Raw genomic sequence first — 19,189 nt, forward strand, 5'->3', positions numbered from 1 at the left:
GAGATAAACGGGCGGCAAATTTGGGGAATGAGCGGTTAAGAAAATTATAATGGGGGGGGGGGGAGTGGCGAAATGATAGCAACAACTCTGCCTAGAAAGTGAAAGGCACGTGAGTGAGTGACCTAGAGTTTGCAAGCATTTGAGTTTCTACGAGATTAGCTTAGAGAGTGCACAAGGATATGAAAGATCAAAACATTGTGCAAACTTTATTAACGTATAGGAGGAGGTGCCAGGTCAAGAAGTGGTGACATAGAGCGTGTAGGCCTGAAGCAACCACAAGAGTGACTTAGAGTGTGCGAAAGTATGGGAGATCAAAACATTGTGCAAGCATGTGAGTGACCAAAATGGGCTCGTAAATGGCCGAGCAGTGGAGTTTAAGCCGGGGAGGGGGGTTGCAGTGGGTGCTTAGTTAAGACGACCACACTCGTATCATTTATTGCCCAATACCTTCCAAGGTTGGTCATGGGCAAGAAGTGTGGCCGCTCCACCTTTTTGGCAATAATCAAATGTTGGAGCCTGGAAGGTATTGGAAGGCTCGTTGAACAGAACGACCAGTACCTTCCAAGTCAAAGGTGCCGCCTTTCTTTCCGATCTTCCAATCCGTCTGGTCATAAAGTGATCGAAGAACGCCAACGATCAGTACACGTAGCGAATATTTGCTTCCAGAACACTAAGGAATATTGGGCCAGTGAGTAGCCAGCCTATTACTCTCCTTTGTATCGGGGAAGGCGAATATTGGAAGCAAATATTTGTGAATGACTCTTTCACCAGGCTTGACACTAGTGTGGTCCGGGCTTTATTTTGTGGCACCGGTCTGATACCCGCAGAATTCAGAAATCGAATTCTCCTATATAAGGCCTGTGATACAAATGCTAAGTTGCTCGAAAGCATGCCACTTTCGAGCATATGTAACCGAGATTATTGATAACATTTACACGAATGCTACCAATAATCTGTACGTTGTGGTTTCGCGTCATAGTAGTAAGTAGGCACCTTTAGACCCACCGCATAATGTCCCTGCCTCTAACTGAGCGGTAGCCTAATGCGATAAATTTGAGGAACAAGTGGTCAAGAATATGCGACTAGTATGGTTAGAGGGTGGCAAAATTTACATGGCCTACAGCTGTGGCAAATCCAAAAATCTGCTTCTCTTTACAAGCAGAAAACATTTAAGTACTATGGAACCCACCAGCATGACTGCTGTTGTCCAAACACTGACGCAAACTGGCATACATAAATGTCGACGATTCATTCACATGCTGTCATTTGTTGGTTCACTGCAGAACAAAGCTCGAAACTTCGATACAGTTGCGCGCATTTTTGAAATTTTTACAATGAGTAAATGCACAGACTAATTAAAATGTAGTCTTATTTTCATCTGTCCAATAAAGGTTTTGTCGATGACAGATTCGGAAAAGTTGTCATTCGTCGATTACGAGCTTCCCCTGCCTGAGCTTTTGTCAGCCTCGGAGATCTTTCAAGAGGATCACGTGAAGGAAGTAAGTTTTTTATATATGATCTTCTAAAAAAATTCATTTTGCGACATCTATCGATTTTTTTTCAAAGCTATAATGGAACGTCAAAAAAAGTTATCCATATAAAAAAAGCAGGTGAAATCTAAGGAATCCAAACTTTCGACAATGGATCAGTGGTAATAAGGGTATTCTTTTGATGAGGACCGCAGGTGTGTGTGCGACGGAAAGGACCCCCTTGTTATATAGATCAAGTATACATACATCGGAACCTAGGGGCGAGCTGTTTGAGGCCAAAATTAATTTTACCCCAATAATGAATATACAATGCAACGCACCCTCCTGCATAAGGGCTTGAGTCCCGTATATCTGGGTCAACTTTCAGCCCCTCAATGTTTTCATTTCGATGGCTCTGGATCAAGGGTGCTCAATTTTAGCAGAATTTGTTAGAAAACGTGTTGCGGGACCCCAAATTGAGAGACCGGAAACAGTGCCGTGGGTCATTTAAGCGACCTGGAAATATGTCGCTCAAGTGATCTGTAGATTTGCAGCAGGTTATTTTAGTGATATTTAAATATATGTGCCGCGAGTCACTTGAGTGATCTGTAAATGCCATGTAGACCACTTGAGAGATCCGAGGGCCACTTACCTAAGTTTTACAAAATTATGTTTGAGGTCGCGGGCCACGCTCATATCAAATGATTCCGAGAGCTAAATTTGGCCCCCGAGCCACGTGTTGAGCATGTATGGGATAGATACTCGGACAAAATGTTTCAAACATTTTTTGATATCATTATCAGTTTGACATTTGACTGTCAGAGATATATCAGACTCAGTAGTTTGTCGTCCGTATTGTAAATTATTGGCCCGAAGTCGCAAGCCGAATGAGTTAGGTGCTTGAAGTGTTAAACTTGTCATACTTGGATAGACATGGTTTTACAAGCTGTGATCCAGATACTGTTTATATAATAATCGAAACAAATTCCGACCTTCCAACAGCAAAGGCTCGAAGGTGGTGCTTCTTTGGAGGAGTGGAGGGTATCATCTGCTGGAGCATCTATATGTGCCAGGCTCGTAAAATGCACTTGCATCAATATCCATGTAACAAGTTTGCGGTCGTCAAAACGACGGTAAAGTCTCGAGAATCCACCTGACTCCAAAAGGAATTAAGCTCGTAAAAAGACGAACATCGCCAAAGAATCATTTTAAAAGGTTCTGGGAGAATGGCTGAGGGATTTGATGGCATTTACGTCTATATATACGCTCTGACGTTGTCTTAAATGGATCTCCGAGACACTTTTAAGTGTTCGTAAGCTGAACCTCGCGTTCAAGTATACGGATCCCTCCCTCCGTTTTACGTCAGATATTGAAACCCATTAAAAGTTTTGCGATGGCCTTAATCTTTCGAGATGATAAAAATATATATCTTTTTTTTTTTTTTTTTTTCTTCCTCAGCTTTATTCGTTGCTGCCAGCGAGAGCGATCGGCTATCCATGGACGCTAATCTTTTCGACTTCTCTCCACGGTTTCAACTTGAAGACTCTTTACAGAAAGATGTCGTCGTTCGATACGCCGGTGCTACTCACTATAGCTGATATCCAAGGATGCGTGAGTAAAACAGATTCTTGTTCAAGTTCTCTCTTTATCTCTGAAAACTGATGGGTTTCATGTAGGCGTTTGTTCCAGTTTACAGTGAATTCCACGTTTTATGAAACTTGATAACTGTGTGCAAGGATTATTAGTTCAAATATCGAAACGGAACGTTTGGACACGGCCATTTGGACGGTAGACGTTTGGACCCATGCCGTTTGAACCCATCTCGTGACGGCGTCCAATCACATTTGATTTGTATTGATTCACTAAAAAATGCTTAGACTTTTTTCTGACTTAACGCAAGACACCTGAACCACATTTTCATTATCTGAAGTATTCATAATCGTCTTCGTCGATTGTTTTGTATGCTCCTCGCTTCCTCCAATCGGACTACTTTACCACACATCAACTTCAGTCATGTGGCCATTCAGCTATTCACTACCGACCGAACCTTCAATCAGACTGCTCGCGCCCAAACGGTACGGGTCCAAATGTCCTTCATCCAAACAGCTACGTCTAGACGGTTGCGTACAAACGTAATATACCGCACAAATATACGTTCATACCGTCTACAAATGAGTAATGGTTTCATGGGTTTTTTGGCAGCAATGTTAGAGATATGGGAATGGAATGAGATGTATGTTGTCGAGCATCGAGGAAGCGTTTGCCTTTTTCGGACAGACTGCCACGGCAGGTGTATGTGGACATGTTGGAAAATTTGCTCATTCTGGCCAGTTCAAGAGTGAAACTAATCTACCAAGAGGAAACTGTTAAATTTCCATTTTGATGTTCATCTTTGACGCAATTGCGAAAACACAACCCTCCCATAATCTAAACCCCCCACCCCTGCGGGTTTTTTGTGTGTATAAGGGTTGGAGATTGGAAGACTTTTTTTTTTTTTTTTTATACCAACCGAGATCAGGCTGTCATCAATAGCGCTTTTCATCAAATTTGATAGGAACACGCTTGTAGTAATTGGGTGTTTTCAAAGTTACGTATATTATTATACTTATTGACTTATTTTACAGTCACGTAGCTTTAAATGTTTAAATGACTGATATTTTTTTCCTCCCATTTTAAGACTGATTTGATAGAATTTTCTCTTAGGTCTTTGGGTCCCTGATATCGTCACCGCTCAGGCAGAGTGATCACTTTTACGGAAACGGAGAATCTTTCCTCTATACTTTCTATCCAGAATTCAAGGTAAGGCACGTGCTTATCTGAATATTGATGATATTGTTACCGAATATTGCTCGACGGTTATCGGAGACCTTTAAGGTATGTCCACACTCGGCAACAAGTTGGAGAACAACGTGTTGCTCAACTTTGTATATGAGTGTGGATGTGTTCTGCAACATGTTGAGCAACAATTTGGTGTTGAGCAACAAAATAACCGGTTTTTTTGTAATCCATCTCGGATGCAAAATCTTGCTACAAGTATTCCGAGGAGTAGACTTGGCATGGGATGGAGGGTGATAGGGCTTCAGGTGAGGGCCCAAGATGAATGATTTGCTATATTTTTATTTTTTATCGTATAGAAACGTACTATAGAACTGCCCGTAAAAAATTGCTGCAGACCCGCAAAAGATTTCAGCGTATTGTTCCAGCCGCTGTGTTGGTAGAGTCGTCATAATGACGGACTCGCATCGCGAGGATCCGGGTTCGAACCCCACCGTCACCATAGTGGTGGTCGGCTGAAGTTGGTTTCCTGTGGTTCCCAACTTTGAGGCGCAAATGCGAGCCGATCTCCCCATTGAAAAGTCTCGCCACAGAGAGCAACAGGCCTACAACGATTAATTATTCAATCATTACACTTCACTCATAGTTAGAAAAACTGGTGGTAGATGACAGCACTACACATAACAAGCATTACACAGAAACAAACTTCGTCAGGTTTCACTACACGTACACACACATTCCCGCATGTACCAATTCGCTAGAGGTTCCGCAGAGGAATATGGACGAGGTACATGTGTGGTGTAGTAGTAGTAGCGTATTGTTCCAGCCAGTCGTACACAGGATTTTCTCAGAAGGGGGGGGGGTGTTGGAATCAATGTAGTGTAGAGGAGCCAGATTGACTTTTTTTTTAATTAATTTACTGAATTTAATTTTCTGGAGTTGCCGTGAACCACAGGTTGGGAACTGCACTATAAAGTAGACTCCCAATTTTATCCACGCAGTTGAGTAACTCGGCCACGTAGCTGGGCTGGAAGAGATCTCGGCAACGGGATAAATATAGCAGGAGTCTGGTTTGCGACAAATATTTATCAAATTATGATCAAATTTTATTTTAAAATACAGTATACATGCTAACTTTGCCAATCGAAACTCACTAATACCGAATGTCTGCAATTAAATTAGATGTTTTTCAGCTGTCTAAAGCAGGGGTAGTCAACCCGCGATGCGCGTGATACAAATGGCATGTCATGGTATGGGAATTGGCAATTTTAAATTGGCTCCAATTTTCGATCTTTTTTTCTTATGAGTGAAAAAAGTCTTGAGGGCCACTAAACCCATATTTCGGTATGGTAGGCCTTCTTAACAATAAATTATTAATTTCTTATTCACTGTATTTTTGTTTCACCTTGAAAACACCACAGTAAACGTGGCAACGCCGAGGAAACATTTTAGGGTGAGGAGCAGGGTTTCTGGACGACTCGTGTATGCCAAATTCCAGTGAGTCCGCATGAGGGAGACGTGCATTGTAGATCCATGAATTTCCAAGGTAGCTTAGCCTCTTACAAAGTTTATTGGGAAGGTGGCCAGCACTCTGTCTCTAAGTTTCGGTACAACGTTTGCCCCACGTGGTACACGCAATATTAACTTTTATCGACACGGATACACGATTTGCGTTGAGATAATCGAATTTACGATTTAAAAAATTTTTTGTAAAAGTTACTAAAAATCATTTTCACGGAAACCAGAGAATACGGTTTAATTAAACTGAAAGATAAGTAATTATGTTCTGTTAAAACAGGTCACATGGCGTAGGTGTTAAAATTGTTAGTGGCACGCGCATTGAAAGTAGCCTTAAGTGGGACACGGCTATATAAAATTGGCCATCCTTGGAATGAAGCGGGGGTTCTCAAACTACGCGCCACCAATCTTTGTCAGGGGTGCCGCAGAGTGGTGGCTCTGACAAAGGTTGTTTTTTGTTTTTGAAGAGATCCTTTATTACACTGCTATGGGGAGCCGTGGATAAGCAGTAAATTGCAGTGTAGCGACGTGGCTGGAGTTGGTGTGGTGAAGTTTCTCTTCCAGTGTTTTTGAACTTTTCTTGCCCTTACAGTTGAACTTTTCGCGGCATACATGAATTGGGAGTTAAAAAAGAAAGAACAGTTTTAATTATTTAATTACTAACCCAGATGAATTCCTTACTAAATCGTGATAAAAAGACAAAAATGTTCTTGAAACAAAATTATAAGCTTTTGAAATGTTTGGACTCTGAGTCCAATTCTTTTAAAAATTTATTAGTTGTGGTGCAACTACGGTCCTCTCATGGCACACCAATGTACCACGGCACAGCGGTTAAAAAACCCTGGGTTACGCGGAGATTTTCTTCATAAGGAAGACTTCGAAATAGCCAATCCCGCTTATAACGTTTTTTAAAAACGTTTCAAATGGGAGAACGCTTTAAACGGAAAATCTTAATGAGTATTAGTAACATTTGGGACCAGAAAAATCGCTCGTTAAAAGCGGGATGCACTGTGTATGTGTATCTTAACTCTTCATTAAGACGTTCCTGAAGTCATAATTTTCTGATGGATAGGTAAGGCAGTTGAAAGCTTTGAACATACAACTTTGATAAGACTCCCTGTGCATATTTAGTTTTTAAAATTTTAAGAATTGCACAAAATTTAATAATTTATTAATATTTATTATAAATATATTTTAATAAGAAGAAATTAGATATATCTAACCTTGGAGAAGAGAGCAGGGAACCAAAGTGATAGAACAATGATTTAGTCATCTTTCCCCCTTCAGTCAGTCATTTCTCACTTTTTGTCATTTTCGGGGTGGGGGGGGGGCCAGAACCCTCAAGTTCCCCCTTCGCTACTGCCTTGGAGAGGATAGGACTAAGTTGATAGACGTGTTCCAAAAATGTTGCGCAACTTGTTGCTGAGTGTGGATATACCTTTTAGAAGATCGCCGAGGTTTGTCGATCTTCTAGTCCCGTTCCTGTCTTGGCAGTCAGGATCGGCAGAAGAAAACTCAGTTTCTCTCGATATACTGAATGATATCGATATAATTGAATGATATCGATGTTATCTAATTCTGATGCTATCAAATTACGTATTGCGTCTGTTCTTTCTCCACGAAATATCTCCCAAAAATATCGCTAGGGAAAATCGTCAGACCTTTTCCCTCATAGGATTAGCTGGACATGAGGGCTAGAAATATTTCTCGATTTGGATGATCACAAGGGGAAAATCCAGCTTTGATTCAACTTTCGGAGAATAGGGTCAAAGATTTTCAAATTTAGGTGTGGGGAGTTCGAGATGCTTTTCGCTTAGGAAACTCGGCCGGAAATTCGAGTAAGGAACGAATTCATTGTTTGATAAGTATTATCGGCAGTATATATTAGGTATATAACTTCATATATCCCATAAATTGGTAAATGGTTGAAAAATTGGAAAATTTGAATGCTACTTGTGCGAAAGTTATTTTCCCGAATTAAAACTTTTTGTACAGGAAAAAAATTTAAAATTTTTGTCGATAGAGTATGCTGCACGAAAGCAAATCACTGGAAATATGCAAATCGTAATTTTATAAGACGCAGGGTTTACGATTAACAGCTAATTTCTGAATTTTCCTGTTACTACCGTTTACATGAGGTTTTCATTGTGATCGTGACATTGGTGGACAAAGCACTGTTGGTGAAGTTCTTGTACCTCAGCCATGAATCATCGGCTGAAGTTTTACGAATGTTTCGGACACACAAGAAATTAAGGAAAGGTTCAGGTTCCATCACTCTCACCGGACTTTTAGCTCAAATTTATACACTAATTTTTTTTCACACCAAAAAAAAAATTTCGCGAGAATAACTTTTTCGCAAACCGCATTCAAATAGGCCTCATCAATACCTTCCATTTTTATAAATTCGAAGAAATTTGTAATTTTTTTAAACAATTTACGAATTTATGGGACATGTTGTACGTATGAAGTATAGGAACCGGACACCCCGTATTTCCGTCCTGATAGCAATCAATTTCACTAATTTTGATTCAGATCGTGTAAGTGCCTATACGTACTTCATACATGATATTATTTTAGAAAAGCATATCATATTTCAAGCACCTAATATCTGATGTGAATTTTTAATGTGCTCTTAGGTCTACAAATGGACCGGAGAGAACATGTACTTCGTTAAAGGTGATCCCGATTCGATAGCTATTGGTGCAGGAGAGTAAGTACCTTTTGTGCCGATCATTGTTTTTAAACAATATGTGGATAAAATCTGAGTAAATTTAGTTTTTGAATCGTGATTATGAATTATCCTCCCTCGATTGATAAGGTATCGACATTTAAGGTTTAAATGTTATGATCACAGATTGTGTGTGACTAGCGCAAGAATTCCTGTCACAATTTTCAGTCTGATTGATCAAACTGATCACAAGTAGTTACTATTAGATTTTTTTTGGAGCTATGAATGTCTATCTAGAGTGAACTTCGCAGTCAAAGTTTTGTATAGCAAATACGTGTTTTTTTTTTATTTTATTTGTAAATTGGTCTTTCTGAAAATTTTGCTCTCTATAAAAAGCCTTTTTGTAGTTTTGAAGATATAAACTCAGGAATATCAAAGGGAATTTTGCCGCTCCATGGATCATGCAAGTTTTCAAACTGATCTGTCCCACCGCCAACCTTAAGTGAACACACTATATTGTGTTATACTCGTTTGTACTGTGTTTTAGTCTTAAAACAGCCAGAAACTATGCAGTTTAAAGAGACTTGATGGGTTTTTCCAAAAGATCTAGTCTTTTAAAGTTGGCGGCTTAATGAAGAACGAAACTGAGAGCACAGTAGAAACAAATTTGCGGCAAAAACTGATTTGCAGTAACGTCCTTGAAATATCGGACGGACTTGTCCACCCGCCTACCCTCTATGAGCAAAGGTGACGTCAGTATATTCTCCAAAAGCCAATCGCTCTTCCCTATCCTAATTTTTTTTTCTCTCAATGATTCCCGAGACATCGCAAGAGAAGGGTCCCAAGGTGTCATCCTCAAAACATTATGACAAAATTAAGTACATTTATATCTCTCAGAAACGCATAAAAACAAAAATTAGAGGCGGAGTGCAATTATAGCCGCAAAAAATTATTAAAAATTTCAATAGTTGGTTGCTCATCTCTTCTCGGCGATATCTAAAAAGAAACACATCTTTTCACTTTGTCAAACACTCTAGCCCTCGTTTTTCTTTTCTCTTCGTTTGTGCTGTACCTGATCATATGCTGGAGTGACGTCACGCTAAGACTAGGGTTGCGGGATGTTTAAATTCATTCTTGGCCTCTATTGGCGTTCAAAATATTACTTTTTTTGAGTGACCCATAATAGTTCCACTGGATTCATTTTCGTGCATATTCAAGTGAGAAAAATCAATAGCAATTTTTTTTCAAAACTTTTTGAAGACGTCACCTTAGATCCTTTCCTTATTGGAGTGGCAAACTTGTTTGTTCAAAGATAGACGATGAGTCCGCTCTCCTTCATGGACGCTTTATATCACGGTACACACCGGAATATTTTCATCATAATGGAATATATATCTCCCCATAACAAAATAGAACCTCCTGTTCAGGAAGAGTTTTAGAAGGGTTTTCTCATCCTTGAAGGACTTGCACGTGTCCCCAACTTCCGGAAACACTAAACAAAAAAACAAAATCGTAGTTTGTATAAATGCATTTTGACCAATCTTCTGGTGCAGCTTACTTGCATTACTTACTTTACATTTACTTGCGCCATCGAGTTGTGCATACAGCCAAAAAAACTTCTAAAATGTGTGATTTATATATATAAAATATTTTCAAGATTTTTTCTGACGTAGAACGTTTTTTCCGCAGTAGTATTTTCTGAAAATTCAATTTTGTAGTGATTATTTATGTCTGTATATGCTTTTGATTTTTTTTTTTTTCATTTTTGTGTTATATTTGTATATATGTAAATTGTGTACATTTTAATTTTTTAATAATATTTTCTGACACGGTCTCGCCCCTTGACGAGGCTAAAATTGGCTAAAGCCGATAGAGCCTGGGCCATGTTCGGTTTGAAAGAAAAAGTTTTTGATCTTGGTTGATTGCACACTAATTTACATTTGCTTCTGTATTTCAGTGGACACTTCGGTATCTGGATCGATGGAGACCTCAACCACGGAAGGAGCCAGAAATGTCTCACGTTCGATAACGAAATCCTCAACGAGACGGGAGATTTCGTGGTCAAGCATTTGGAAGTTTGGGGCTTCGTGTAAAAAGGAAGCCCCCTTTTTTTTCTGTCACTTTCCATCATAACATTTCATTATCTTCTCCTCCACTCTTTTCTCGACTCCCCGTGACAAGAAGATACATCAAAATAATCGGCAGCAAATTGCAACAGCTTTTTCCAACAAGAAATCGAGTGACCAAAGACAGTATTGAGTGTTTTCTTTTCTTTAATTTTATCCTTCATCCCCATTTTTTTTTTTTTTCTTTCCCCCGAAGAAAACCAAAACCTATTCTAGTTTGATAATGGAGGAAGATGAGATTTGGTCGCTCTAAGACACGTGGGTTTTCCTATATACGGTATCTTCGACATTGAAAACAAAAGAATGGAAAGCTGCTCCACGCCACGTCAAATGTCTTTGCATGACTTTCACCTTCAGTCTCGCACGGATCTCCCCGAAGATTGTTAGTGAATCGGACTTTTCGACGCCTACACTGATCGAGTAGTCAACTCATCGAGACAAGATTGTCTTCATAAAAACAAATATATATTTAAATAATATATATATATTCAATGGTGCTTCAAGACTCATTCCACGCAGTCTTTACGACTGAGCGCTTTTATTATTAGTGATATATCTGCATGTTGTGTGTGTGAATGTGTTTAGAGATGCGTGTGATTCGTCGATAAGGGAATTTTTTGTTTTCAAAATGCTATGCCCTCTCGCTCCTTACTATAACTTCATGCTCGTTTTTAAAATTTCGTAACGCTGAATGATTTTAAACGCGTGTTTTTGTCCATTTTAGCTGCATGCAATGGCGTGTGCCAGCTCACTTTGTGCTAGTGTAATTGAGTAAAGGTAAAAAAAAATTAGCGAACCAACAAATGGTAGCACGTGCATTGTCCAAAGCAGTGATAGTATGCGCTCAGTATGTCTAGGGTGACCCCGTAATTTTGGCCGCCCAGATTTTTATGAAAATAGCCAGTTTTTTCACTTCAATTTTTATTCTTTACTGAAATAAAGTATTAAAATTATTTCCCCAACTTAGTAATAATTATAATGCATTTTATATATATGAATATTCATCTCGCATGTTATGGTAAACGTTTTTTTTCCCTAGAACTCATTTTAATCCCCAGCGGTTTGCTGTAGTCCTCCAATTTCACGATTTTTCGGTGATTTTTAGCAATAACTGGCTACCTTCTCTTACGCATCTTTTTTAGCGGCAACTTTGCATATCTTCGGCATCAATTTTGGCAACAATTTTCAACTTTGCTTACGTTTGGCATTATGTTTTGCGACAAGTTGCGGTTCCCCCTTTTTCCCAGGAAAATGTGGTCATTCCCAAATACTGTATGTCAGGTGGCATCGCTGTGTGAACACGTGTTTGATAAAGCACAATGGCGTCTACGCTCCCTCAGCGTGCCCGCGGGGAAACCATTTCTGATTCCTGAACATTAAAGCAGGATTGTTTGCAGAATGAAGGCACATGTAGTAATTATACAGGGTGTCCATTCTTATCGTTGTCCAATGGCTATTTCTTGAACCGTTGGTTTTCGACAACTTTCAATTAGAAAAAATGCTTCAAATATCTTTAATTTAAACATTTCATTTGAATGAAATTTGTTTTTAAATTTTTATATGTCCCTTTCCCGCCCTTTAACTTCCAATTAGAATGTTTTTCCCCGTCTCTCTTGAGGCCAACGAAAAAATTTCCATATTTCTGAGGACAATATTCGCAGAGACATTTAAATTCAAAAAACGGAAAGAATAGCATAAATGAGGGGAAAAGAGGGTTGTCTGCTGGTTTGTTTTTATTCCCTCTTTCTCTGACTTTTTGAATTCAAATCTCTGCTGATGTTGCACTTTTTGTTGGCTTCAGGAGAGACAGGGCAACAACTTTCTCATTGGAAATTAAAGGGAGACTATAAAAATTTAAATTTGGTAACTTTTTCATTAAATGAAAAAAACTAAGATGACTGGCAACATCATTGGAAACATTTTTTCTAAAACCAACGGTTCAGGAAATAGTAGTTGGGCAACGATAAGGTTGGACACTCTGTATAGTCGTATTATGTTAACTATCCCTGCTTCCCAAAAATAGTGGCTCACAAAAAAAAGTTAGCTCACGACAATATAAATTGAGTTTTTCCATTATCGGAATGCTTCCATTCTTTATGATGAATTTTTAATATTTCGGGCATCATAAGTTTTCATTTACACAGTAATTTAACACGAAATGGCTCTATATTAACATTTAAAAGATTATTTTTCTTTTCTTGGAGTTTCATCAATGAATAAGTATTGCCCAGGTGTTAAACATATAACGTCAAGACCACTTCTTACTTGAAGGAGAATATGGCATAGCATTTTGGAAATGATAGTCGCTTGTTTTTGAGTTGTATATTTTTAGAAATGAAGAAAAAAATTTATATATATATATAAAATACATCTATATATTTATTAAGCATTTCTCGTTAGAGATGTATACGAGGAAATGTAAAGAAATGCTCACACAGGGCAGCTGTTTGTCATTGTTTTTTATTTTTAAATTTAGTAACTGCTAACTGCCTGTGTTATTTGCGGTGAAAAGTACGTATACATAATATTATACTTGTATGAATGTGTTTAGTTTTTCCTCTAGTTGAAAAAAATTGATACGGATGTGTTTGTAGAATTAGACTGAAGTTTCGTGCTTTCCAGTAGCTGTTTTTTGAACAGATGTGGATGGGGAAAAAAAAATGTCCCTCCACCTTTTTCCTTTTTATTTGCATAGAATTTAGATCGCTTTTCGTCGGGGCTTCAAACTATAAAGAGAAGTATTTATGTAATGCCCTTTTTGTATAAAATTGACACTCAATATATCACAATGGGAAAAGTAATTTTTAAGCATCGCTGAAAACGATTATTTTCAGGAGATTCTAACCCAAGATTAATTTTTAAAAAAATTCAGATGCGAATTTCGATAGCAGCTTAAAAAGCTCTATTCGACACATCGATTGCAGCTTATGAATTTTTCCCCCGTTTGATTACAATATAAGTAAAATCTGGTTGGTAGCGCTCATTTGCGTCACCAATCCTATTTCACACGAGTTCATATTTAATGGTTAAAAGAGTTGCACGTTTTATAGAAAAGAGCAAGTCCCTAAGTATATTTAATGAACGCTTTCTACCAATAATTATTCGGATGCCCAAGTATAGGGTATCTCATCAATTCGTAAATATTGTAATTTAAAAATTCAGAATTGAAGGAATTTGAATGTGGGTTGCGAAGAAGTTATCCTCACGATGGAGGAAAATTTATTTTGAAACAAGAGTTCACATTTTTGTCGATAGAGGACACTGCATTGAAGAAACTATAGCGATCGGATCTGTGAACCTTCAATTCTGGGTCCGAAACTTTCATAAAGCTTCAGCCGACGATTCGCGGCTGAGGAAAATTTCATCCGTGGCATCCAATTCAGATTCACATAAGGGGTGGGAATGACACGGCTTTAGCTCGGGGTGATTCCAGTAATTTCTCACTTGTAAATTTCACTATATAGATATCCTACTGCGGGGTGAGAGGGGGTAGGGAGCACACAATGCTTTATCCACCGGTGTGTGTGTGTCTAAATCGCACCGTAAACCTTATATGTAAAGTCCAGGGCCACACTAGTCATTCGCGAATATTTTTTGCTTCCAATGAATTTGACTCCCTGGTATAAAGAAGTGGCCCATATTGAAACAATGCTTCTCGTCATATTTGCTTAGAGAAAACTGTTGTGATCCCTCGGGATCTGTGGGGAAAATGCTGTAATTCATGAAATTTTTGGAACTTCTGATATTATTTTCGATCAATCTATTGAAAATTATTTGTATCAACGTTTTCGATTAAACAAAATCAAGAAAATTTCGACTGACAAACGAGAAAAAACAGGATTTTTTCAAAAAAAGTCTGGACTTTCTCTCGGAAAAATATGGAACAAAATACACGGGGAGGTATAGTCGCCCTATTCACAACTTGTTAAACCTCTCCTCCCAAAAGCGAGCTCTAGATCCGCCAATGGTTGTGACTGCTGGCGTTCTTCAACTAATGTGTGGTCAGACGAACTCGACTTGGAAGTCAATCAACCGGTCTCCAGCATCTGACTATCATTGCCAATCGCCACACTACTAGCCTATGACCAACCTTAACACGATTGTGGCCCTGGCTTAAGCACTAGAAACAAAAATTTAGAAATGTTTTTAATCGTATACCCTGTATTTTTTACATATTTCCTTTCGTGCAGCACCCTCTATCGACAAAAAGTTGAACTAAAATATCTAATTCAATTTTAATGAATTTTTAAACTTGCTACGAATTTATGGGACACCCTGTATATATAAGCACTTGGTAGTTTCGGTACCGTGGTTATTCTGAGATGCGAATCGGTCTCCACAGAGAGCAGACAGACGGCAGCGCTCCTCACTCTCCACCATCGGAAATGCGTTAGGGCCACATAAAATTGATAGAAATTCCTCAGAGGAATGTTTATATGTGAGATGCAAGTTCAGTAGTAGTTTAAGATCACATACAAGCAAAAATCCCCTGGTGTCCGATCAATTATTGGTAGGTAGTGTATGGGTACCCTGACCTAAGCCCATTGATCATAGAAGGTTCAGAAATACTGTATCAAGCGAATTCATTTTCAATTGTGACACTTGTTCTTCCTTCATAAGAGTCGTCTTGATTTCAAATGCCTAAACTCTCGATTCAAATATACGAACTTGTATCGTTTGTGAGACAAGAATTATGTACATTGCATTTAAAATGTGTGTCGAATTCAAATCGAACCCACCTATAGGTGCTACATTACTGTTCCACTTGAAAAAAAAAATTAATTTATAGTGGATTTCTCAAAAATAATTTTTGAAGTTTCTTTGGTATTCGACAATCATTGGTCTCAACACATATCACATCGTTAAAAATAAGCACGTGTATATATAGAATATGTAAAATACACATCAAGAGTACAATCGTGGCGATGTTTTTATTTCATGGAAACTGATACGCGGAATTAAAGGCTTTGAGGAAAGTAGATAGAGCGCTCGGAACTGATTAAGATAATAGTCTATATGGCCCTCCCCCCCGAAAATTATAAACCCTAATTACACGCGCATGAATTATAAAACATCTAGAAGATTTGTGAGGGGACCAGTTCGCACAGCAAGGACCGCGAAAGGTTGAGAAATGACAGAAATTATTAGGAAAAAAAATTGTGTGGGAATATACTTCAAAATCTCTCGAATTCTCCCCCCCCCTTTTTGAATGCCAATTGCAAATATTTCTAGGAAAGTAGTACAGATCGACCTTCTCTTTGAAAGGAATGGAAGATATATAGTATACACACGCAATATAATATACCGCGGCCGGAAAAAATGTTCCGAAGTTTCAATTTTTACTAAAAAGATCAGAACAATTAAAATTAGTTTAAGAGATCAAGAAATGAAGATGGAAAAACACAACAGCTGATCTGAATGGGATTCGAACTCACAACCTTCGATGCTAGAGCCTCTTACGTTCGCCACTACACCAATCGCAGTTCTGAGTCCTCTGTAAAATTAATACGTCGTTAAACGTAGCCAGGTAATATGTTGGCGCCAAGCCGGCAACCCATTCCTTTTCGTTGCATCATCACCAGCCAATCGTATCACTGTGGCTTTTGAGAATTAACGGCTTCTTAGAGATACCTGATGCATCAGGCTAACAATCTTTGAGCTATGCGCCTCTTTGAGCAAAAGTGTGATGTCAGTATCATCGTTATAGCCAATCGCTGTACTCTATCCTTTTTTATAAGGGTGCGCACACTACGCGTTGTCTTTGAGCGGTGTGCTGGGATTTTTCATCTATGGGTACGGCTGCCGCAGAATATTTCGCCGCGAGCCAAGCAACGCGCACTGGATGAACGCCTTACTTAGGCTTCGCCGACGATGGATTTGGGGAAGGAGCTTGCGTTTCGTTTCTAATTTTGTATAGGAAGGTTGCGGTCGGAACCGGGTTGTGCGTGTAAAGAGGGTGAGAGAGATTATGTAGATACGCGCTTTAACAATTTCCGAGATACTCGGAGCGGCAACCCTGTTATTAGGTCAAAGATGGATGGCGAGCCCTTTTTTTTTTTAGTGCCTTAAACATTTTCTAACTGATCATTGAGGTATACCCGATAATTTTAATTTTTTCGCTGATTTAAACAGCTCAGATTAGCGGAGTTCTACTGTGCGCAAATTCGTCAGGGATTCAGAAAATGAGTCTGAACGAAACACTTGTTTGTCTTCAGTCGCCATTTATGTACTACGTACTGAATATTAAGGGTAGAATGTTACAAAAACACCTTTTTGGTAAGTGGGTGTTAAAAATATCTTACGAGCGAAGTCTGACCAATAGCATGTACGTCCTAGAAATATTTACGCTCTGAACATTCTCAATAGAAAACTCTAGATTTTTTTTTCCTATTTCCTCTCTTTGTCACGTAAATGATGTAACTGATCCCGTCACAAGTTTTTATGAGAAAAAAGCGTGTAACTTTTCTTCTTGAGAACCAAAAATAGCCTTTTTTATCACTGGAGCATTTATGAAGCGGTAAGCGAGTTGATCCATAAGAAATCTGAAATTTCTCCGTTGAAACCACTAGACTTTTGAAAAAGGATGATTTTGATTGAAATCGTAATAAAAATATGAAAGGCGTTCATCGTAAACAAATAATCACTGGGCTAAAAAAAATGTCCAAAAATAGAATTCAGAAGCATTGAAAACTGGAATATACAGCATGCATCCCGCAGCTGCACATAGGATTATCAAAAAATTTCTATTTCATGAAACGTCATGCGGATCAAGGTGACTAACAGGTACTGCTGTAATGAGAACAACCAGTTTAATATAATGGAACAAGGTGCAGAGTCGTACACAAACTCAGTCGATTGGCCACCTACATATCCGAGTCTTTGTAATACAAAACTTTTACGTGGTTTTTAGTACTAATCTTTAGTGGTACTTCCCTCTTACTGGTTTTATTACCATATTTTGCATACTTGATTCCGAATAGTTAAATCTCATGAGAACTTGTAACTATAATATGGAAATATTAATTTTTAAACCGCTCAATATATGGGTAAAATTAGATGCAAATGAAAATTCAGTTCAACAAAACACAATCTACAATAGAAATTATACATATATAACCCGAAGAAATTTTTTTCTATCACGAACAAGGATAAGGGAACAAAAGCAAACATTTTCTCTAAAATTTTTGTAAATTTCCGTTCTTATCGAGCAGCCAAATGAGCTGGGGAAAAAAAAGAAAAGAAATTGTGTTCGGATTTTTCTTTTTCTACACACGCAAACACTAATAAAAGAAAATTGATTTCGGAAGCTGCTCGGGTAAATTTTATATTATGCGTGGAATTAGTTTTTTATAACAATTTCTATAAAACACGTAAAACATTATCCGGAAAATATTTGTAAAATGAATTTGAGATAACGATACGACCACAGATAGTTTTCTTTTTTAAAAAAAATATAAAAAAAAGTACTATTTTATTCATTGTTACGATGGAAATTCTCAGTTGAAGCCCCGGGTTACTTTTTTTAATTTTTATTTCATTCTTTTGGGTGTATGCATTTCGCTGGAGTGAAATATTTTGTAGGTTCCTCGTTCTAATGTAAATGCATAGAACAGATGAGAATAAAAAAACAAATGCTTGAATCTTTACACGTGGACCAAATGGGTTATTACTAAAATAGAGTACAAAGTATAACAAAAAATGAAAAAAAACGACTGAAAAAAAAGAAGTGAAAACCAGTATGTGGTGTACAGAGAAAAAGGTATAATAAAGGGTTTAGAAATTCCCGAGTGAGTTGTTTTTTCTTTTTGTCTCCTCGAAATTGTCTCGAACGTATTTATTTGTCATGCAGTCGAGCTTGCTTAATAAAGTACAGTGCGAACGTTTCTAGAACCTTATAGTTATCTCTCTAGTTCCTTCTTTAATTGTGTTAGAAATTTTCATTACGATACAAGAATTGTTCGATTAATACGAGAGATTTTTATGCGTCCCTTCTGCCGGAAAGGTGATGTCCCGATTCATCCTCTTGTTGAGATAGTTCAGTTTCGTCCAACCCCCTTCTCGTTCGTATTTTGACATTTTAAAAATGGAGTAAGGAGTGGACTTTAATATTTTTTGAGTCAAGAGCACTGGTGCATGCCCCCATCATTAGAAGAGGAGCACCTACACCAAGAATGATAAACGTCACCTATAGGAGAGTGTGGGTCACTTTTATTGATTTGAAAACGTGCCGCGGGTCACTCAAGTGATCTCACAGCACTATTACAGATAACTCAACTCATGTGGAATGTGGCGTGGGAGGCTAGAGTGATCTGGAACTGTACCGTAGGTCACTTAAATGATTTGTAAATGTGCCCCTTAGTTAATTATTTACAAAATTAGGTTTGAGGTCATGGGATACATTAGATGGCTCCGATACATTTGGCCCCTGAGTCATAGGTTGAGCATGTATGATCTATGCATCTATATGCTTAAACTATGACCAACATGAATGACAAACGTTTAAGACGGATATCGATCTCGAGGGTATAGAATCAGGCGCATCGAGGGCGCTCCAAGTATTCTAAAGAGCACTACACCTCGCGAATTGGCATCGACAAGCAATTTCGGACCAGATTTTGCTGCAAAAATGTCTA

General features: G+C 38.3%; 1 protein-coding gene across 1 annotated transcript in view; it reads left to right on the forward strand.

Moving 5' to 3' along the window:
* LOC149088396 (oxidation resistance protein 1B-like) overlaps nucleotides 1-18,340 on the forward strand; it is a 138,707-nt gene extending 120,367 nt beyond the window's left edge. The window contains exons 13-17 of the mRNA XM_089247482.1: nucleotides 1,392-1,499; nucleotides 2,928-3,080; nucleotides 4,173-4,268; nucleotides 8,399-8,472; nucleotides 10,388-18,340. Coding sequence (XP_089103608.1) covers nucleotides 1,392-1,499; nucleotides 2,928-3,080; nucleotides 4,173-4,268; nucleotides 8,399-8,472; nucleotides 10,388-10,523 — 567 coding nt within the window. The 3' untranslated portion in view covers nucleotides 10,524-18,340. The remainder of the gene's footprint in view (nucleotides 1-1,391; nucleotides 1,500-2,927; nucleotides 3,081-4,172; nucleotides 4,269-8,398; nucleotides 8,473-10,387) is intronic.
* Nucleotides 18,341-19,189: the final 849 nt, after the last annotated feature.

This window comes from Pholcus phalangioides, unplaced genomic scaffold (assembly GCF_987345545.1).
Source record: "Pholcus phalangioides strain wild (caught in Gottingen) unplaced genomic scaffold, Ppha-v1.0 ptg000003l_1, whole genome shotgun sequence".
In the NCBI taxonomy this organism is placed as follows: Eukaryota; Metazoa; Arthropoda; class Arachnida; order Araneae; family Pholcidae; genus Pholcus; species Pholcus phalangioides.